Source organism: Buteo buteo, chromosome 18 (assembly GCF_964188355.1).
Source record: "Buteo buteo chromosome 18, bButBut1.hap1.1, whole genome shotgun sequence".
In the NCBI taxonomy this organism is placed as follows: domain Eukaryota; kingdom Metazoa; phylum Chordata; class Aves; order Accipitriformes; family Accipitridae; genus Buteo; species Buteo buteo.
In genome coordinates this window covers 23413963-23437286 of record NC_134188.1, presented here as the reverse complement: position 1 = coordinate 23437286, position 23324 = coordinate 23413963, and the positions used below count along the sequence as shown (strand labels likewise).

At 42.2% G+C, this 23324-nt stretch overlaps 1 protein-coding gene across 5 annotated transcripts in view; it reads left to right on the top strand.

Moving 5' to 3' along the window:
* The first annotated feature begins 3184 nt into the window (after positions 1 to 3184).
* The window catches only part of SYTL2 (synaptotagmin like 2), a 63023-nt gene continuing 42883 nt past the window's right edge, over positions 3185 to 23324 (top strand). For 4 of the 5 annotated variants that reach the window (XM_075050157.1, XM_075050156.1, XM_075050155.1 and 1 more), the window contains exons 1-2: positions 3185 to 3305; positions 18344 to 18790. In XM_075050157.1, the coding sequence (XP_074906258.1) occupies positions 18690 to 18790 (101 nt within the window). In that variant the 5' untranslated portion in view covers positions 3185 to 3305; positions 18344 to 18689. Of the gene's footprint in view, positions 3306 to 8779; positions 8885 to 18343; positions 18791 to 23324 lie in introns of all 5 variants that reach the window. The other variant, XM_075050154.1, reaches the window with a different exon arrangement.

The window sequence follows — 23324 nt, the reverse complement described above, 5'->3', positions numbered from 1 at the left end:
TCCTTTTTCCCCACCTTTGGCTCATCCCCTGAATATCCCACAGGAGGTCTTGTGTAATCTGAAAAACCTCTTCCCTTGCATCCTATAATGTGTTTCACCCCCACAGGCAGTGATCCCCCCAGTGTATAAGGTACTGAGGCTCCCCCAGGACAGCCCTGGAAGGGGCTGTGTCTCTGAAGGGGTTATTGGAGCTCCCCCACCTGCCCTTGTGCCTCTGTGCTCCTTCATGTGTGTGAAGATGGACCTTTGGTGGGCTGATAGCTCCTGTGGTGGGTTTGGGAGCAGCCAGGCAGGGTATTTCTCAGGGTCCTCCACCCACCATTGTTCCTCTGCCTTCCCTTGCGTATGTGGAGAAAAGCCTTTTATCGCATAACCTAAAAGTGCAGATTGTTTTAAAGGAAGAAAAAAACCTTGGGGCCCAGGAGCCAACTGAAGGATGCAAAGCAAGGGATGATGTGGTCAAAGCCACCAGCCAGGGAAATACCACTACAGCAATGAAATCAGCGGCATCTGAGTTAGCTGTGATTCGTGTTAGCTCTCATCAGGGAGTGGTTGAGTGTTCAAAGGAGGTCGAGATTCTCTCTGGATGAAGCTGGAGGAAGGAAAGCAGTATCAGGTGGATTTGCTTCACTGGAAGTTACTCTCTCTTCAACTAATACCTGCCATTCTGTAAACACACTGAAGCACTCATTTATTTTTCCTTTAATGGGAGAAGATGGGATGACTTCCTTTCTGCTTTGGATAACGGCTAGAGAGAAAGATATGTTGAATGAGGGGGTGTAGGAAGAAAGGTGATCCAGTTTCTGAATCTGATAGGAATACCACGACACAAAGATACCTGCAGGTTTTTTTTCTTAAAGGTGTCATAACACTTAGTGTTGTACTGCAATCAAAAACATGCTTATATCTTTTTATTGTTCCAAGAGCTTAGCAACTCCATGACTATGTATGGGGAAGACTAAGAGGAGGGTTGGTAGGGCCCATCCTTCTGTCACTAGCTTTGGTCCTCCTGGTGCTACCTTGAGGGTGCTCAGGCTCAATCCACGTGAAAAACAGCCGCTCCATGCTTACACAAAAAACCAACTTATTCAGGTCTACACCAGTGCAGTGCAACTGTGGGGACAGGCTGTATACTGGCTGCAGACTCTTTCCATCTGAAGTTACTGAAGAATCAGTCTGAGGGTCCTTGCCATGCATGTCATTCAGGTATTTTCAGTATTGTAAACACTCAAGTTATGAACTGGCAACTGGTCTGAGATGGGACAGCCCCTGCATACATAATCCCACAGATTTCATTGGAATCAATTTCCAGAACAAATCACTAAACTGAATGTGAGTAGGAGAGAACACATGTATTTTAACAGACACAACACACACCCCATACACAGTTTTACGGCTGTCACTTGTCACAATGCTGGAGGCCTCTGCCACCTGGAGCTTCCTAGCAGCAAGGAGCTGCTTTTCCTAAGCTTGGGTCCAAAGTCCTTGATTAAAGGGTGAATTGGTTTGGGCAATTGGTAGAGCAGACCCATCATTTCTGGCTCCATCTGGCAGGGCCAAGCATACCCACACCTGCCAGCTGATACAACGTGTCTGGTCTAAAAAGACTCAGTTTTACTTACCCCTGCCTTCCTTCTTCTTCTTTGGGACTGCTGTGAGAGGGGAAAAAAAGAGATACTTACACAACAGAAAAGTACATTCTATGTACCAAGAGTGTCAAAGAGGGCCCCCGCTTCTAATTAATGAACCAAATGATGTTTCTTGATCTGCACTAAACAGGAGTTCAGTGTGGGTTTGAATAGGTACAGCTTAGTATGCTGCATTAGGATGAATAAACAGGATATGTGAATAAAAGATGTTTGAATGAAAATCATTGAGGGGAGAAACTGAGTTTTAAGCTTTCACAAGGTCTCCAATTCACTTTGATCCTTGTGAACTAAATGGAAACCTTATTAAAGGCTTATTAAGCCAGAATTTTACTGGATGGTGCATGAAGCTTGCTCTCGTCCCTAATTTTATCATCAGGAAGGAAGATCCTCATATAAAATACATGAAATTGAAAAGAAATATAATTTACCAAACCTTTACACCAATGCCATGTATACTAAATTTTCTCTAAAAAGCATTAAATTGTTTCACCATATCCAAGTTTGAGTAGGAGGTGAAACATAAGGATTTATGGTTAGCAGAATGCCAGTGTTGATGACCTAGGATTTGGGCAGTGATTCAGGCTGGGAACACAATGGGGAAGTCATTTAAAACCAGGCTTCTGCAAGTGAGACCGGAGGAAGCGGGCAGGCCGGCAGCCATGGGGATCTGACTCATGGGCTGCCCACAAGGCACAGCAGGCCCCGCTCCTGGGCACTCCAGAGACCGAAATCCTCCAGCTGCCCCCAAACAGAATTAAAATATAAAGCAAGCTCCGTGACAAGAACATGCATAATGGGAAAATACCACCACACCAGCTCTCCCCGTGACAGGGGGTTGGTGCTGTCACCTTGCTCTCGTATGGACTCCGGCTTCAGAAATCACCTTGGTCCCTTGGCTGCTGAGCAAGGAGAAGGTCCTGCTGAAACATCCTATGAAATAGTGGCATGTGTATTTTCTGCCACTAATTAAACAGTGAAGAACTTACAGCGGCTTCCTGGACAAATAGATGACTGAAACCTCCGTTATCGCTGCCTGTATCTTTACTGCAAACAGGGGCGTATGTTCACACCTCTGAGGTTGCCTATCACCAGGTACAGTGAAATACTGATCGGTTTACCTCAAGGCAGCTAGTCAGGACAAGCTGATATTCCCTGCGTGGACTTCATGCGAAAGACCCGCTTTCCGCTGTGGAGCGAGCCTGCCTCCACAAGCCTCTGCCCGCTCAGATCCGTCCCCGAAGGCTCCTACTGCACCGAGGACCGAGTCTCACCGCCCCGCTCCCTCAGAACGCCCTCTCGGTGCCACAGGTGACACGAACACGAGCGGGGCTCCGGCGGCGGAGGGCGGGCCCGAGGCGGAGGGGAACCGCCCCGCTCTGAGGGAAGCGGCGCCACCATTGGCCCGGCAGCGGCGGAGGGCGGGCCCGAGGCGGAGGGGAACCGCCCCGCTCTGAGGGAGGCGGCGTCACCATTGGCCCGGCAGCGGCGGAGGGCGGGCCCGAGGCGGAGGGGAGCCGCCCCGCTCTGAGGGAGGCGGTGCCGCCATTGGCCCGGCGGCGGCGGGCTGGGGCTGCCTCGCCCCGCGCCGCCGCCTCCTCCCTTCCCCTCAGACAAGCGGGGAGACGGCGTGGGGCAGCGGCTGCCCGCCGGGACGAGGTAACTGAGGCTGATTCCGGCCGGAGGGAAGGGGCTGGGGCAGCCCGCGGAGGAGGGCGGTGGGGTCCTGCCGGGCTGAGGTAGCGGGGAGCCGCGCTGCCACCGGCCCGCTGGGGAGAGGAGAGGCTGCCCGGAGGGGTCTCGGGGGGTGGGAGTGTCTTGCTGATGGGGTGACTCAAAAGGGCAAAAGAAGGCGTATAAGCCACCCGTGCCCGAAGTGCTGGAACGGCGTGAGGGTGAGTCTGTTGGCAGCTGAGGAGCCCCGACTCCAAGTTTTTCGGCAGCCGGGCTGCGCCGCGCTCGGGAGTGTTTTGGCCGTGGTTGGCTTGCAGGGCCCGCTCGCCTGAGGACAGGGGAGATCTCACAGGTGGCTCCCCTGCCCAGCCCCTCTTGGTAAGGCCGGAGGGAAGGGCCGCCTGTCAGCGACTTTCCTCGGAACCCGTCTGGAGAGCCGGTGTGAGGAACGGCAGCCTCCCGCATGCAAGGGGGGCCGTGCCCTGAGACATCCCTACTCTGCTGAAGGGAGCTCCTGTCTGGCGGCGAGTGCTGAGTAACTGTAAAAACTTACCTGCACCTAGCTTCTGTAGGGGCCTGTTTTATTAAAAGAACTCTCTTTATTTAAAGAGGGTGCTTAGATCTTAGTTGAGAAATGTTAATGACCCTTATGTAAATAGCAAACGCTTTCATTTCAAAACACTAAATTAATTGCATCTTCCACGCTGTCTCTGGAGTGACTTGCAGAGTTGGACCCGGCCCTAAAGTCTAATGCACTCAGTTGTGTCTTTCCTATGTGAGCCGAAGGGTCTGTTTATATGATTGCCATTGCAGGATAAAGGTCACTTAAATCTGGGGACAGATTGTCAAGTGGCAAGACAAGTATTTCTGAACTCTCTCAAAAGTGTAAGGGGAGGGGACTTAAAACATGCTTGTGGGATGCTCGGAAAATAAACTTGATTTTCCTTTATAGATGAAGGAATTGGAGTGTTGCAACAAAATATTTGTGTGTTTACATGTACCAGAGAATTGGATGTGTCTGTGGTGGAGTGCTTAAAAGGCTGATGAATCAGACCACTTTACTAAACTGACATATATCAGCAGTACAGATATCCAGTTATTAGTTCTTAATTACCATCAGTCATTATCGCTGCATTTTCCAAACAGTTCTTAAGAATTGCATCTGTAAGTGGTAGTAAACCTAGGAGTCTACAGTGCTGTGGAGCTGATGTCCATAGTGCTCATGACTACAGTTCTTGATTGTCTTGGTTGCTGCGGTCATGGTAAAGTCCTTGAGAGCTCTTTGGCAAGAGAAGCTGGAATCAAAGTGAGCATTTTGTGATTTTTCATGAATTACCATCTTTCTTTGCTTATTGTTAATGTTTTATGCACCTTGCTGCCTCCCTGCAAGAAAAGGGGATGACTGCATCTACCTTTGACGTATTTCATATTATTTTGGGGAGTAAGACTCTACCCTAGTTTTGCTAGGCATCTTTCTTATGTCTGATGGAACCAGAATAATCCTGCAAAATAAATATCTCCTCTTTGTTCTGCAGGTTTATTTTGGTTTCACCTGACATCTTCCTGCCCACTCTGTCCTTTGCTCTTATCTTGCAGATTTTACTGTTTGGCTATGTTTTCCTGTGCACTGTTTGGGCAAGTATACTGCAAGTGTCTGTCCATTTGCACTAATGTGTTATTTATATACTTATGCATAGCTATGTTACAAAATACTGCTAGCAATGTTACAATGTTAGACAATATTTATGCACTGTTACCAATTACCGTATTTTAATGTGCTTGTGTTTGGGTTTAAGGCAAGGAAATAATAAGCATCTTGCTTACTCTGCATCTACCTTATGGATGCAGCTGACCTCTGCTTTGGCTGCAAAGCACATTCTTGAATTTTCTGAAGCTGTCATTGGACCTGTCTAATGTTAAAGGAAGTTTCCTTCCAGCATCTCTTGCAGCCCAGAATAATGTATTATCAGTTTCACTGTCAGACTTTTAAATTTCAGTGAAATAGGTCATCATGTTCTTGTTTACCAATGCCAACAAAAGCCAGAGTAAACAACACTCCATTGCCCCCAAAAATGGATGACAGAAAGGTGAATTTGTCTTTTCTCTAAAGCACTGGGTAGAGACCATGGGCAGATATACTCTCTGGAGTAAAGTCCTATTATTCTGCAGGAGACACTTGCCAGATTCCCAGGTAGAAGTATTGCTCCAATTTAGTACTTGGAGAAAACCTTTGATGCTTGCACAGAAGGCGAGATTTTAACTGTTGCATCTAGGAAAAAAAGCTTAACCAGGAAGCTAAACAGTAGAATGAAGTCAAAGGAATTACTTATTTTCTACCCTGTATTGTTTCCTGTGCTTGTGACAGAAAGGAACAGAACAGACTTCAGATAAAAACCTAATAAGAAAACGTTATTTGCAGGGAAACATGAAAGTAATTCGTAGTCTCTCAATAGAAAAAAAAATGTTTAATTTTATTTTTCTTTAATTAAAAGTGATGGTTCTGCCCTATGGAAGCCAGTCTTCATTCAGTGGTGACTTGTTTTGAACCATAGTAAAGAATTTTTTTCTCTGCACAGAAAGTACTCTTCATCCAGGATGGCTGACTAACAGATAACTGCTAAAAGCAGTAGGTAACCTTCTGGTGCTCAAAGTCCGTCACCTGTTGCATTTAAAGTCAACTTATTTAGGTTGCTCATAAGTCAATTTAAGGAGGGTCCTTAGTTTGGTCTTCCAGTGCCAGAACACTTAGGCTTTGTGGTATGTCAAGCCCGTGATGTTGCATGTGCTGTCTTGGCAGTCTCCAGTTCTTTAGCTTATATGGGCATAAAGTGAGTGACAGCTGATTTTAGCAGACTTATTCATGCTTCATTCTTGTGGTAGAGAGTCATTCCAATTCACCTGGGTACAGCAACTAGCTGTGCTAGATTCTTACTTCATGTTATGAGGTTTCCTTGCTATATGTAACTTGACTCTGTTTATTGCACTGAGAGCAGCCACGGGAAGAGATATAATGTATGTGTGAGGAGAAAGAAAGGAATACTTCTCCCCTCTTCTTATTTTATAGCTCTTCATCTGGAGCTATTTCTGACCTGAATCCCACTCAGTATCCTGTGCATATACACTGAATTAATAAACAACTTGACAATTTTTTTTCTTTCATCTTGCTATACTCCTTTTCCTCTGTAGTATAAATCTTCTAAAAGTAAATTTTTCTTTTCTTTTTCTCTCCCAGTCAAGGAAATCCTGCATTTTTGTCTCTCTATTTAAAAATGTATATGTAAAAATTAAAATAAAGGTAAGAACAAAGGAGATGCTTATTTGCAGAGTAACTAGCAGAACAATATCCTAGACTCATTACCAGATGCTTTTATCCTACAAAAGGATCAAACTGAATATCGGTAAATTCCATATGAACTTGCCTGCCCAGTGTTACTAACAGTCTGATTCTGAATGACAGTGATTTACTTCTGTACAGCCTGGATGGACTACAGTTAGACTATGTAATCTCAGTCATGTAACTAGAGCTCCAGAGGTACATCAGTGTATTCAAGAACTCCTGGGTTAGAAATGGTTTTAGACTATCAGCTTTTTAGATCTTAAAATCTCCCCCATGCTTTTCTTCTCTACTGAATTTAAATGGCTTATGTGAGTCAAAACCAGCATTAAAATAGAACATCAGTTATGAAAAATTAAGGTTGAGGTCCAAAAATAGTGTGTAAGTGCACTTGAGGCACTATAAGCAAAAGGTATGTGTCTAAGTCCTGAGCAGAAATCTGTCAAACAACCAGAAGTAGTGAGCCCTTGACCACTATTCTGGTCCTGCCCACACAAAATAGTTATGGTCTGTTTTTTTTGACCATGCTGAATTTGCAGGTTACCTATGTTCCACCCGGGTATTGCATGAGTATGTAGCTCTTTGAGTTGTGGGTTGGTTTTTTTTTGTTGTTTGGGTTTTTTTTTTGTTTTGGGGTTTTGGTTTTTTTTTTTTGCTTTTTGCTCTTTTTTTAAAGCCTGGGATAATTTATGCTAGTGGCAATGTCATTAATTTTGTCTTGTTTCTTACTTACTTGTTTCTTACTGTAGTGATTACAGTACTTCTCTGGAGATTGAGACCTGGATTAAAAATTAATACCCTCAGGTTTCTCTCCTGTTCCCTCTGCTCTGCTAGTACTGCACTGCTGTGTGGCCAGGAACGCAGGGCTGGCTGGATGAGGAGGGAAGTCAGGAGAGAGCGAGCTAGCTTGATTTGTGATGTGGTGGCCTGGCTGAGAGAAAGTAGACCTGGGTTCCTGTTTCTGCTTGCAAGGTTGTGACATCACTTTAAACTCATGGTCATTCTGTGAGACGGGTGGTTTAATCCCTGGTAGTGCAACCCTAAGAAGTGTTAAAAGTAAACCAAGTGAAACCTTCAGAGACTGTCATATATTTTGGTAAACAAAGGGATGTGAGTTTGAATCCTCTTGGGTTAAGTGGTTTTGGGGGCTCTGTTTTTGGCTGCTTCCTGGGTATGTGCTGTAGCCATTGTGCAAGACAGAGCTAACACCTTGCGTAGCTATGCTCTTAAAGAATGAGCCACTCCTGCAAAACTAAATACCTGTTCAAGGACAGTCATTACATTCCAAAACCCAGTCTCCCAAACTAAAATCCTGATTTTGATACCTGTGGCTGAGAAACAATTTCAATCACAATCTTCTGCTCCTTCTTTCCCATCCGTGGGCTATTCAGCAGCATTTGTAGGGCAAATCCAATTCATGCAGTGTGATTCGACGTCATACCTCATCCAGTGCAACTGTAGGCTGCTACAGAAACTGTTCCCTGCTCCTCAGTTCTCATGTATAGCGACTGGGTTTAGCTCTCACTGTATCCCTTTTGGGTCCTTGCATCATAGCGCTGACTCTGTGCCCAGAGCCAGCTACCTTGCTTTTTCGTGCCTGAGTGCTCTGTTTGGATCTGGCCATAAGTATTCAGTGAAACTGGTACCAGTCAGTGAAAAGACTGGGTTTTGCATGATATAGCCCAGCCCAGCAGTGCAAACAATCTTATGAGTGAAGTTTTCATGGCTGATAGACTTCCTGTTATTCTTGCAATTTAATATCACTATTAAGGAGGACTGACGCTGCTGCTTGCTGGTTTCAACTTAGCCAGAATGAACCTGCTAGCAGATGGAATATTCATATTATGGGGCTATCCATTAAAACATCATTATGCGCAGGAAGGTGAGTGATTTTCCTCGTAATAGGGAGCTATAGTAAGCTTTCTTAATGTATCTGTTAAAAACCCAACAATAACCCTGAAATAAAAACTTAATTGCAAAGGTTAAGTTAATTTTGGTGAATGAGATGAGACCCGATTCTGACTAGTGTATCTGCAGACTGTAGGCTAGCTTTTTTTAACCATTTTGATTTTTAACTTGTCTGGAAACTTTGGTAAAGTGCTTTTTCTCCCACCTCCCTCTTTAGCTTACTTATTGTTTCTACGACAGCAGGACTCCTAAAGAACATTCTTTTTCCTCTGGCACCTGATTTCTGCTGGTAATTGGATTCTGTGTAAGGCCCAGTTTTCAGGTAGGTGTGTGCCTCAGTTACTGTAACAAGGACTGGATTAATTGACGCAAGCTTTCTTAGTAGCCTTAAGATTACATCAATTATTAAGTGGGTAATTTTAACCTTAACACAAGTAAGTGTCTAAGGTCAGTGGTTAGTCAGTCACCTCATGAGAAAGGACAGCCAACGGGCTTGTTTTGTTTGCTGGCTTTTTGTGCATGTTAGTAATCAGTTAAACTGAGCTATAGTTACAATAACAAGGTTGGTAGTTGAAAAGTAGGGGTGCTGCAGTGACAAATTAGAGTGATTTAGGTGAGTAAGGGATGATTTTGTTTCCCACAGCTACTTGTTCATACAGTTAATTATGTCTGAGAATGATGGAGTGCCTTTTGCGATGTTCTGCGTGATCTCAGTTTTGTGTTGGGCTACAGGCAAATGCTCTGGTGACGCTGAGATGGGTGGCCTCCCTCAGGGGAGGCAAAGATGACGTAAAGTGTTGCCCTCTTGATTTGGCAGTTTTGTGCTCAACCTGTGCCACAAAGCTGTTCTGTGCACCCTCCTGCAGAGGAAATGTGCTACCACCAGTGACCTAAGCACTTGGCTGTGACAGTGCTTTAGAGCAGTTCAAAGTGATACATAAAAGGGGCAACCTATTAACCCATGGGTTCGTAGTTATACAAACATAGTGGAGGAAAATCAGTCTGTCAGTGATGGTGGCTGTCCTTGCTCAAGTAGCTCATCACCTTGACTCAAATGAGGAGTGAGAGTGGGGACTATTAAAGTCACAAGGATGCAAGAGATACTGACTAATGGATTCCCATAATGAGATAAAAATAATCAGAGAAGTCATGTGGACAGGCTTTGAAATAAACCTTTTTCAGAGTTTCTTCAGAAACTGTATACTTAAAAGTCTTCCAGTTGGTGTCCAAGACTGAAACTGCTCTCCAAAATGTCTTACTGTCAGCTCAACAGAGTGAACATTAGTCTATGTATTTGAATGCAAATCCATGTTTGCTATTTGTAACATGAATTTCTTTGCATCAGTGCTGCTAGCCCCTTAATAATGTCATCTTGTTAGAAAGCCTGCATTAGCAGAGAGTCAGGACTACAGAGTAACTATGTAAACTGCTGCTCAGTTCTTCACTTTCATATAGAAAACTATAATCAAAATGCAGGAAGTGTGTCACTTGCCAGTAGCCACTGATAGGAAATACTTGCTAATAAGTCACACATTTTTGCACGCTTCCATTCTTGAGTGGTACAATTTCCAGAACAGAGTACTAGCTAAAAAGTACTCAAATACTTGCTGAATAGTATGAGACCAAGGAAGCAGGGTAGAGGATAGTTCCCCTGAAGTCTCTAATATCTAAACTTGTCAACACCTCTACATTGGGAACATTGTAACTTTGATTTGCTTAAGGCTAAAATTTGCTAAAACCAAGAATAATATGTTTAACAACAGGGATTTTTATTAATTCCACAGCACTACTCTTTGACCATCCATATCAAGGGAATTAATGTAGAAAACATCCTACAAGTACAATGAAGACTTTGCCAACACCTGCCTAGGAAGAAAACAATGTAAAGTACACCACTAGTTATATGATTTGCTGAGGGCTGTAACTGCTCACAGAATCTGGGACTTTTTTTAAGCAGTGTGTCAGATAAGCATATGTATGGTCAGGAGATAGCTTCCCATAAAGGAATCAGTTTGCTTTCAATCTCTCTTGAATGTTTTAGTGTTCTATTTGAATCTGTTTTCAAACAAGATGTAAAAACGCTCTCTTAAGCTGAATGCTGTGTGGCTCTAATGCCAATGCTGACATGAAGAATGAGAAAGTGACAACGGGAGCTTGAGTCTTGTGACCCCCTCACACTTTGCTTTTGGAGGGAGGCTAGTCCCTCTGCAAAGGGAGATGAGAATAATTGTTACACAATAAACAGTGCTCTACCTTCAGAGATCTAGAGAACTGAGTCACCCTCATTATTATGTTTCAAGTCCCTTACCCTGAGAAAATATTCTTTGTGTTGTAACTCTCAATGAAAAGAATTAGCAACTAGAAGAACTACTAATTCAAACAATGTGCCTACTGGGGTTAAACCACAACAAAGTGCCAATGGTATGATGTGCAAGGAAATACAACTAGACTTGAAGAACCTCAGAATTTATAATGAGATATTGATGTTAACTTGCTGGAATCCCTGTAATTTTGAAGCTGCTTCAAAAAAAATTTTTTGAGTAGTTTTATACTTATGGCAATGTGAAATAAATGGCATGGCATCTATAGTTAGTCTGACAAGCAGTGGTCACAGGGAAAAAGAAAAATTTAGGTGTGTTTCCCTGAGGCTTCTCTTAAATTTCCAAATCTCTTATTCCAGAGACCACATCCTCTTGAAACCACTGGCCTAATGATTGTATACCATAATAGGTATAGAGATTGACATTCTTAGGCACCGCTGCCAATATCCAAGCCTTATGAAAAAAATGGCAAGCTGCCATATGTGATTAGAGGGATTAGGCCACAACCAAAGCGAATTATTCTTTTCTCTTCCAATTTTCAGTTGTTAACTTTTATCTTCTTTGTTATTAACATTTTGCTCTCTTGTTCAGAGTAAACTTTGTGTAATACAGAACAATTGCCTGTATGGTCCTCAAAGTGATGAAGGTTTTGACTTCTTAACAAACAAGAGTAGAATTAAATCACAGGCAGAGTTGTGTGGACCAGCAAAGTGGATGTTCCTGGAGAAAAGCAGAATTTTTCTCTGGTGCTTGTATTACTCTAGCTGCATGTCTTCCATCTGGCTGAAGATCACTATATAAGGCTGTCAGTGAGAATATTTTAAGATTGCAACTATTTTGCAGGTTAAAGACAACAGGGATCATTTTGGTACTGTTGAAGAAGGGTAAGGTGCGAGCAAGGCTTGTTGTGTATCATATTTTTAATTTTTTTCCCCACTGTGGCTGTTTTGAGCAGTTATCTGGTCCTATAATTGCAGATAAGTAGATTATTTCCCTTAACTGTATTGTGATGAATATTGAACAGGAGAACACGTAGGTTTATTACTGGAATAAAATGAAGCATCGCTATGTTTGTAAGAGCAACTTCAATGTTGCTTTGTTATAGATATCCCCTACTTCTGGAAACGTCCCTGTTCCACCAACACTCTCCACTTTACATCTAGCTAGATAAGAACTTCTCTACCTCCCACTGACTAAACATACATGTTGGCAAATACTGTTCTCTAATTTAATCTCTGGGACTGCTGGAAATATGATACACTGTGTACACTTAGCTGTTATCATTTTGAAAATGCTGTGATAACACCTCTTGAAAGAGCAGCTGGATTGGCTACAGATATGCATATCTTGCTGGATGATCTCTTCCCTTCTGCCCTTTCAAGAATTAAAATGACAACACGCCTTCTTGTGTTTGTTTTAAGTTCAGGTCCTTACCATTGCAGGCAACCATGTTTAACACTCTCTTGAATGATGACTTTAGTCCCTCTTGAAATTTAATAGCTTTTCTTTCTCCACTGCTCAAACTGAAATCCATAATCCTCTGATCTTCTGCACAAGTATGTTCATGACCATCTTAAACTATTTGCACTTGTGCCAGCACTGGCATTTAGCTTAATTAGCTGTTATCCCTTCATGGCATTTGCCTGACGTATTTGCAGAAAAATTATATTCTCTAAGCCTAGGATGGTGCTGAATTACCTGTGACTGTACTGCTTAACTGTCAGTGGAGAATCAAATTTGTTCAGGAGAGTGTGATGATTTGTTTTTGTTGTTGTAAAGCTGTAGCTTGTAGGACTTAGTCAGAGGTACCATTATTGCTTAAGGTGACCTCCCAGGGTGGTAGGGGGTCAACTCTGGAAAGCTCTTATTGCTGTTAGTGTTCTTCTTGGCTTCCTTGCTTCAAAATAAAGATTTACTATTTCCTGAGCATGGGTGCAGGCCAAACTTAGTTACTTTTCTTCTGACAATGAATTTCTGTGCAGATGGAAATTGTTATATTATACAATTCCATTTATCTGTCTTCCTCAGCTTCCTGTTGCCTTATGTCTGGACTTCCAACTCATCCTTGTTGCTAGCGCTGATATGTTGCAGCAGTGGAGAAATAAAGTTAGGAAAATGTGTAGCTTTCAAATGCATAAACCCAAACCCTCTCATTTTTAAGAGCCAACAGGTTACTTGTAACTGAACGCTTTATAGGCTGAAGATGTATACAGATGAGACTTGCTGATTAGCCAGGCCTGCACGAGGTGAAGGAGTTGGCACAAATAGGGGTGTGAAGGCAGCCAGAAGTGTAGGATTGGCTGTCACCTTTTTCCTCTTGTTAGAAGGCATTGGCTTCGAGACAGATTCTCTGGAGCAAAGCTCTAGCAGCTTAGGTCTACTGTACAAAGAGCACTTGAAAAGTAATTTTGTAATGTAAACTTAGGACATTATGAGGGTTCTGCATGCAAAAGTAAATCTTGTTGATTTGGATGGGACAGCTGACTTGGGTTTTGCTGTTTGTTTTCTGATCCTGTTGATGAATTTAATGTCAGCCATGGCAAACTACTCCAATGTCTTCTTGCCTCTCCTCATTACATCCCATATGTATACACAGAGTAAAAATTTCAAAATATAAACTAAGATTGTGGTACCTCTTAATGTGATATCTCATAGTGTTTGGAATGCAGTATTCAATTAAGATTCCCCTTTTGTATTTGGGAAAAAGCAGTGGGGGGCGCAAACAGAGGTTTCTGTAGGGTAAACAAGTTTGTGGACAAGGTTATATTTCTATTATGATTTCTGTTCTAGAAAAATGTAAAGCCTTACTTAAAGGAATTGAGGTGTATAACTGCTTGAGAGGTGCTCAGAAATTTTATAAGTTAAAATTTTTGGATGAGTGCCTCGCCTAAAGCATTTGGAAGTTGTGAGTGGCTTAAGAGTGTGTGTGTGAAACTATATTTTGGGTCTTTTTTCTGTTTCTTTTATTGCCAAAACATAGAAGCTTTCATGCATGAGTCACATAAAACATAATTTCAGATTCCTGTTTATTACAGGGATTAGAAGTCTTCTATGAAAGGGAAGATTTTTGTGTGGTTTCACTTGAATTTAAGGTTTGAGAAAAAAATCATGCCAAATATCCCAAGACTCACAAATGATGGTCTACAGCACATGACAGCCTTTCTCCAGAAACCAGTCAACGTGGTATTTCTATCGCTTTCCATGATTTATTCAGTCTGATATGGATCTTTCAGTCTTATTTGACACTTAGATCTGAAAACTTCCCTGGCAAAGGAAAACTTCCCATTGAACTTGCAGTGGCACCAAACTGTTGAGACCGCTTGGTTCTTTTTGGCATATATAAGGCTTTTAAGAGAAAAAATTGTCAAAAAAAGAAATAAAAAGAATTAAGCTTGGGGTGGTGGTATCGAGTTGCTTGAAGTGGAGGAAGGCATTGATTATTTTGTATTCTTTTTTAAATTTTAAAAATTTTTCTAATTAGCCTTAGGTCTTGTAACAGGTGCTATACTGTAATCCAGCAGTTTTTACTGTCTGTGCTTGGAATCAGTGCTAAAAATCTTTTGCAGAAAGCCAGCCTTGCAGTAACTTGTATCAGTGAGTCTCATGAGGTTGGCCGAGCACACCACCCACAGAAAGGGGTTTTCTTCTTGTTTGTGCAGAGACTAAGAACTGCTCTGTTTTCAGTTTGTGACTGGCATGGTTCCAGTGACTAAAGACTTGTTATCATAGTGAAATGTGATACAATTTGCCCTGTATGGATGATAAACATTAAAGGCGGGGGGGGGTGGGGGGGTGGGGTGGTGCGCAGAACCCGACTGATTATTGCTAGTTTTTAAAACTCCTTATCCAGTGAGATCAGGGGCCAGTTTTTTAGGTACTCAGGCATGCCTTAACTGAAGCATTGTATTGTTAGCTTTGCAAAGGAATGTAAAGGGTCTCAGCTACACTACTCGGGAAGCTTTTTATCATAACCTAGGGTGGGATCAAAGCCAACTAATATGATGCCATGTACATCTGAATACAGGATGAATGCAGGTGGATAAGAATTCATGTTGGATTGTCCTCTGAAGAGCTGGGAGGAGAATGTGCTTCAGTTAAGCCAGACATAGTATGTTAAACTTAGCAAAACACAGCTTTGTGAACTGTGGAACCCTGTTGTATGATATCTACCAGGAAAAAAAGTGGTTAAGAGCCTGCCAGGGTAGGTTGGTATCTTGCATCTGATTGAAAACAAGGTGGGAGTGCAACCTTGGTTGCAGAAACTGCTCTACAGAATGATGGTATCTGGCAAGTATAGTAGCAGTGCAGCTTGCTGTGAGTTCTCACAGCCTGTGTGGACGCTCAGCCCTTGCAAACTGTTGTTCAGCTGGGGAGAACTGAAGTTCTGCTTCCACTAGTTTTATTAATTTGAACACTGTGAGACATCAGTGAAGCCTGCAGCTTGTTTTGAAATGCTGTCCAACTATTCCTTTTAGATATTTAAATTAATCTGATAGACAATACTTCTTCCCTCAGCCTTCTTTAAACACAAAGACATGGTAAGATATCATTCCTATAACAGCTTTCTTACAGACTTGACTGACCTGAGGCAAGAAACTTGCCTGATTTCCAAGAAAAATCCTTGATGATTCCAGTTCTGAGCTGTCCAGGTTTTGTGGTTGCAATGTAAGCTTCTGTGCCTGTTGCCAGCTGTGCACATGCTATACAGTCAGCATCCAGGGCTTTGGATTAGCACTGTGGATGCTGACTGGTGTATCAGATGGTGTGAAAAGTTTCCACACGATAGTCAAAACAGATACCCATACCTGTTCTTAAGCCGAAGGAGTACTGTTGAAGGTCCTCAACAAATTTAGGATTGTTATGTTTGTTGGTAGCCCAATAATAAGTACTTTTTACTTCTGTGTAATTATAAAACTGTCATTTTCTAAATATAAATAAAGTTACAGATGGCAGGTTGTTTGAGATACTGTTATATCAACCTTGTGGAACAGAATCCCAGTGAGATTCCTGGAGAAGATAAATACAGCAGCCAAACATAACCACATGCAGAAGGTTGTTGGGCATTGGGGTTGTTGGGGGAATAATCATTAACCTGGCTGCAGCTGCCTTCCACATCTGTAAGAATTGCTGTTATCTTTCGAGATGAAGTTTCTCTTTGAGCAGTCCCAGTGCCAATATCTTGTTTTTAATCTCCTGGTTGAACTCTGTGGCCAAGTGTAATGACTCGTTTCGTGATTTTAGTGGTCATTAGATCAATACAACATCAGCATCCTGTCTGCCAGTAGTGTCACACTGCAAGGGCCTAAGGCAGACACACAAAAACCTAAAGGGTTGTGATGGTAGCTGCCTAATAAAGAGACCTGTCCAATAACAATATCTGCTTCTGTCTCTCACCAGGTTTGTCACTGGGGATGTTTCTAAAGCTTACATTAAATTCAAACTATTTATTACATTTTCTCTGGCTTCGTTACATCCATGGTGCTGTAACCCTGAGGCACTAAGAGGCTCTACTGTAGATACAGCTGACCTCCCCCCCTTGTTCCCCTGAGGTTTTTTGAAGGAGAGGTTTTTGTCTTTGACGGTTGGGATTGCCTTGTAAGTGAATAGTCCTCTGGTACCACAGCCTATGAAACAGAGGCAAAACAGCATTTTAAATTACTGCTTGTAAATGCAGTCTGGTTTGGATAAAGCAATGAGGTTCATGTACCGCATGACTTCTAATTCACACATTCAAGATGGTTACGTAGAAATTACTTCACATTTATTCATGTGTTCTGTAGGACAGTGACTGGGCCTACATGGGATCCCTGACATAATTATACACTATCAGTGGTAAAATGTTATGAGTAAAAGTTAATTTATATCTTGTAAATTAAGTTGTATTGCAGCCTATGGACACCGTAGATGCCTTGACTTTCCTTCCCAGAGCAGGGGCTGGTATAAAGGAAAAGGAAATGACTCAAATGGTTCCCTTCCTCTTGAGCTCAGCGTAACTAGTCAGAACAACATAGCAGTTCTGACTCCAACCAGCAGCTAACAGCAGCTTCCAGAAAGTTTAAAAGGTTTACTGTAAGAAACTTGACTTTGCAAACCTAGTACCTGACCTTTCAGTGAGGAGTGTTGTGTGTTTTGGGGGAAAGAGAATTTTGGTCAAAGGTCTGTTATAGAATTCCCATTTGAGGGGATCCTGAGGAAATAATCTTTTAAACCTGTTGCTTTTAGTTCCGAGTAGCATGTGAGAAGATTTACGAGCAATACACATTTTTATTACAAATAGAAGACAAAATCCTGCAGAAAGAGGCATTGCACCAATTTGGGAACATGCTCCCTAAGTCTTGAACTGGAGCATACAAATTCCTCTGACACATTCCCAGCCTCCTCCCATGTCACTGCTGCAACATGTTAGGTTTGGCAGGGTTCTGACAGCTTCCTCTGGAGTTTTCCTCCAGGGCTTGTGATGACTGCTGCCTTTCTCATTCCCTGAAAGGGGAAAGGAGGCTTTGAAGACTTGGAGTGGGAAGACAGGTATGGAGGGCAAGGCACACAGTTTGGTAGGAGTGGAGTAGGGTCCAAAAGTTCAATGGCTTGTCCTAATGGGATGGTTCTTTTGTTCTGTTTGGTTGGTGACTTGCCAAAAATGGTGTCCTAGAAATGTGCTAATGATAAGTAAACCAGCATGGCAAGCTTGTGAGTTTTAGCCCAAGTGGTTCGTTTTTTTTCCTTTAAGTCTTCTGTTCCTGGAGTTCAGGCAATCTTTCTTTATATAAACAAAATCCGACTTCTAGCCCTTGTGAAGAGAGTTCATCGATGTGATTCAAGTCTACACTGGCAGAAGGTGAGCGCCGCAGATACATGTTGGGCTGCCTCACTCTGTCTGCTGCTTTGCTGTGAATCAGGGCTGCAAGCAGCAATGGATTTTTCTTCTGAGATATCTGGCTCTCGTCTGTCTGTGTATTGATAGCCCTAGACACAGATTTCTTGTGTGCTCTTGAATATAATGTCAATAGTTAGGACTACACGTTTTTGTGTTTTGTGGGTTTGGTTTTTTTTGGTTTGTTTTTTTGTGTTTGTTTGTTTTTTACTTTAAATGACTGTGATATGTGTTCTTGATTTAGTTGTTGGTTTTGTGTTGGTATTTTTTTTCCCCCCTTCCCTCTCCTACAAATTGTTCTGCTGACTTAAAGGTCAACTCAAAATGCACTTATTTTAAAGTGTTGTCATTTGAATGACACTTGATTCTGTGTTTTAGGGTGTGAGTTGTCATATTGGAAAGGAATATATTTTCATGACCACCTTGTTCAAGAGGCCTGTAAAGCAGGTTTGACTCGAAGTGACCATTTGAACTTCACAAAGTAGTTTAATCACACTGAAAAACTTGTTTCTTTTAATTAAAAATGCATACATAATCTACTTCCCTGATCCCTGATATTACAGCTTGTTCTTCCTTGTCTCTCTTTTAGGGGATGTTTTGTTTGTTCTTAAACACTGGATATACTGGGTCAATGAACTGTTACTCCAGGAAGCAGAGCTGAGAGGACAAGCTGAGAAGACATCATTGTGATGGCAAGCAGGAATGCAACACTTTCACAAAAGTCTTTTGTCTAGAGAAGCATGCACATACTCTACTGCAAGAAAGCAACATTTGGGGTTCTTAAGCCACTGACTGTAACACGGTCCAGTTTTCTCAGTGCCTGCTGAAAAAGACTTCTCTTGTTCTATACCTTTAAAGTGGACTACAAGACTATCCTCCTCAGCAGGATTGAAGATCTTCCTGGACACTTTACCAGCCCCTACACACACGACAAGATGATTGACCTAAGCTTCCTAACAGAGGAGGAACAAGAGGCAATAATGAAGGTGCTGCAACGGGATGCAGAGCTTAAAAGAGCTGAAGAAGAGAGAGTCAGGTAAGGGATCTAGCACCACATGTTGTCCTGGGAAGACCTACACAGTTCATATACCGAGTTATTCAGAGCGCAGGAGTAGATAAAAACAGTTGTTGCTGGGTGCCCCATATTCCACAGTATTGGAGATTTTTACTCTGGACTAGATTTAGTATAGTCCCTGGATGAAATGCCTCTACCACACAAACAATTAATTACTGGCCAAAAGACTAACTGTTGATTTGGACCCTTACAATTCCCTAAGGGGCCAAGCGCACTTGGTACACATCTGGCTTGATATGCATCTGGCTTGGTTTCCTCAGAAAAGGATTCAGTTTGCAAGTATCAAAACCTCTGCAACCTGAACTAATGCATTAGTGGGGTGATTTGATTCAAAAAGAGCACTAGTGCCCCAAACAAACAAAAAAGTCAGTATAGATGCAGTCAGCAATATGTCTGAATGATGAAGTTATACATCAAACATGTAGAGCATTGGAGCTGCAGTCCAGAGGAGGTACCAACGGTATGCTCCATTGACAAGAGAAGTCCTTGCAATCTCTGGCTAAAGCAGAAAATTGGTCCCTGTTTTCTTTGTGGTGTCACAGACAGAACAATGTGTTGCTATTATGGAGTGTTTTCTGTTCTGGGAGGTTTTCCTAGAGCTACTTTTAGGATAACTGCCATGAATAGAGATGTATGCATGGAAAGCAGCATTGCCCAGATGACCTGACTTTGAGAAAGCCATCTACACAGGTACAAATAGCAGTGGAATAGTGGTTTCAGCTAATATTGATAGCTAACTGCTCAGGAATGAGAATTTCAGTAGTCGGGCTTTTTTTTCCAGTGTGAAGGAAAGTATCCATTATAGGGTACACAAAATGACAAGTGGCTGAATAATGAAAAACGGAGCCTTAGATGTTGAAAGGTCAAAGTACTGTAACACAAATAGATGCTTACAGGTCTCTACTGAGGCAGAATTTTCTCTCATTGATTCAGTAATCTCTCGGATTCTTTCTCATTGTGAAGTTCCTCATGAAGACATGTATTTCCTATTTATGTAGTTTGAAATTATTCCAACCGTGATGCATCTGTAATACTTCTCTTCTGCTGCGAAACATTTGTTAAAAAATGCTCTCTGTGTAGGCATACCCTGAAGCAAATGAAACAGCAGCCTGCTACTTGCCCCAAGAGCAGTGTTCATCTTGCTGCGTAGGCTTGTGCAGCCTTGGGGTTGTTTGGTCAGCATGTGGTCAGCGCATTGTTGAGTTATTCCTCTTGCTCCTTTAAGTGTAAGAGCAATAAAGGGCAAACCAGTAGCTTCTGGTTAAAAACGCTTCTCCTCTCAAGGCATTTGCTTCACTGAGGACTGAAGGTAAAATCATTACAGGCAATGTTCCCAATTGTTTTTTTCCCCGCTATCTTAATGCAACCTGAGGAGGAGATGTTTTCACCACATAGTTTTGTCTCCTGCTTCAAAAAGCAGAAAACTGACTTTGCTGTAACAGAATGGGCATTTTCTTTTCTTTACTGTAGATAGAAGAATACTGACTTCAGTTTTGGAATGGTACAACAGTGCCAGGTCTGAAAGTGCTCAGGGAAAGTAATTGTAGATGTGAGTTTGAAAACAGCATCTGGGGAAGGGAACTTTTCCTGGAACAGAAAATCAAAAAAGCTGCTCTCAGTAGTGGAATGAAAAGGCTGTCAACAAGTATTTTTGTCTGTATAACTTCACTTTTGCCATTTGTAATTCTAGTTCAGGAGGGTGTGGTAGAAAATGCAAGGGACTGCAGGTTGTAGCAGCCTGTAATCAGCATGTTTGTTTCTACAATAAAATGTCTCTTCTGGTTTCTGAATATTATAACTTCTGAGAAGCTGGAAGCTTACATCTGAAACTGATTTTTCTGCATAGATGTGGCACATGGGGCTTGATTCTTATATATTATATATTAAAACAGTACCTGAATTATATCTCCAGCCAAGGAGATATAATATTTTAGTTTGAATTCTACAGCCTTGCACACCTGGAAGATTCCAAGAGCTGGGATTGAATGTCATAATACAAACATCACACCCTGACAAAGTGTTGTTTGTATATGTATATATTGGAAGTCTTTTAATGTGATCTTTTTCCCTCTAGAAGAAATTCTGAGGTTTGAAGGGTGTTCTAATAATCTGTTCCATCTATGGAGTCTGTGTGTTGTGTTCCTGGAGTGTGGACAAACTGGTAATGTGACAGAATCTTCTTTGAGCAACTTCCTAGTGGAATTTTACAAATCACCTGATGAAGTCCCATCTCTGTTAACAGCTTCTAGTATTGCTTATCTGTAGTAAACCTGTGCTGATTAGACTGGCCCATGCAGCCACCTTAGGCCGTCTGCTTTAATTCTTGGTTTGCTGAGTGCTGTAATAGGTGTTTGCCCCATCCTGTGGCTCCTCTTCTGTTGGTCTGAATTGGGCTGATAGTTTTAAGAACAGCATCGTTTTGGGAACAGCATGCCTGCTTCCTACTTGACCTCTGCTGAGGTTTGTCCCAGAGGAAAGGGGATATTTATGTTTTCTTCTCATGGGCAAATGGGTGATGAAGAAATCTCAGATGACAAGAGGGTGTGATGCAAGGAAATCAAAAGACATTGCATCCTTTTTTTTTATTCCTAAGGCAAGAAGATGCCTCTCTTTGCTTCATTACCCCAGGAGCTGCTGCCAGCCCCTGAATGGCAGTGTTGGTCAGGAGGGGAAAACCGGTGTAAAATGGAAAAGCTGATTGACAGCTTGTCATGACTAGAAGCTGTTTTTCAGCTTATTGCTGACTGATTTATTTTTTGGGGTTTTTTTGTCCTTATTCCTGCCCAGGAATCTCTGATATACCCTGCTCCAGCTGGGTTTTGGGTATTGAACAAATGAGAGGGCTAAGCACATCACTGAATTTCCTGGCAGTAGCTTCAGCATAGCCCCTAACTCTTCTTTACAGTTGTGTAGTTCAGAATTAACACAATTTTGGGCCCTTTCTGGAGATAGTAACGTGGAACAGAAATGTATCTGTCTGTGAAGTTCTGGGTTGTGGTTGGGTGACTCTTATGTGGTGGAGTGGCTGGCCCCTGGCACCAGCGTGTCTGAGGCAGAAAGTTGTTGTGGTCGCCTTTGCAAGAGGGTTCCCTGCTGTGGCTATCGGCCCTTCCCAGCAGAACCTCCTGGCAGTGCTGTTGCGGGCTGTGCTTCGGATTGTTTGCTCATTGTGTAAACTGAAGGAGGCTAATGATAGGGGAAATTCTGGTGTGGAGTTGTTTGTGTGGTGGGTGGTGACTGCTGTGCACCAAACCCCTTTAATACATACATTGGTGTGGCATTGCAAAAAAGAGAGAAACCTTCAGGGGTCTGATTCTGCTGGGTGCTACGTACGCTTAACCTTTCTCATGATGTTCAGTGGGACTGCGTGGCTGTTGAAACCCTAGTGTAAATGTGTGTGGGTTTTTTATTTTTTTTTAAATTCTGGTCAGCTTTAACAGATATTCTCTTCAGTCACTTTTTAAGGCAATTTTCCTTATATTGTAGACTGTCAGAAGGAAGGGGGGTTTTGTGGTTTTTTGTTTTTTGTTTTTTTTTTTCCCCTTTAGGATGGGATATATTTAAGGTATTGGGGTGAGATGAATATTGGCATTGGGGGAACTGGACTTACTGCTGTAGTGTGAAAATGACATTCAATTACTGTCACCAGAATACATTCTTAAAATCTTCATAAAATACTTTTCTGTTAGATGTAGCAGTTTTGAGGGTGTGCTTAACAGAGGCAAGGTTCTTGGTGCAGATAGTTTTGAACCTGGGTGCCAGTTCAAGTTTAAAAGCTGATTGAAGATAGAAGAGTTTAGACATGCTGTCTTAGAGGTGCTGTCAAAGCTAACCTTCTCACTTCTGAAAAGAATTACCCATTTTTCCTACTCTGTCTTCAGGGTATTTCTTCCAGATGTTCTAGAAATTTTCAAAATGTGTCCTCAGTATTCACTCAAATGATTGTGGCAGATTGGTAGTGTCTGCATAGTGAGGTAACTAGGGACCAATTATAACTTTATAATTTTGAAATATCACTCTCATTGCCATACAATACCTAGAGACTCTTTCTAAAGCTCAATCTCTGCAAAAATGTTCATTTTACCAGTTCTCCACCCCTTTTTCTTATAAGCTCCTTAATATATCATTTACACTACTTCATGATAAAAGTTTGGGCATCTGTAAATGAATGGAAGAGTAACATGTGGAGGAGTTGTGGCTTACAGGCAAGGCAAGAACATAGTATGTTTGTATGTGCTCTACATTGTCCTGACCAGTAAACAGAATGGCATTTTGTATTTCTAACTGAAGTCTCTTAGGCTGGCCATCATCCCTTCTGATCCACGCTGAATTTTTTTTGAAAGCTTGCTCTGGATGAGGGATGCCACAAATAACAATAACTTTATCTAAATTGAGAGCTAAGGCTATGTTAAGATCCTGTCAGAGCATCCCCTCTAGCAACATGGTTCTGAGGTTCTTCTCAGGGTACTGATGTTATCCTTAAGCCTTGGTAGAT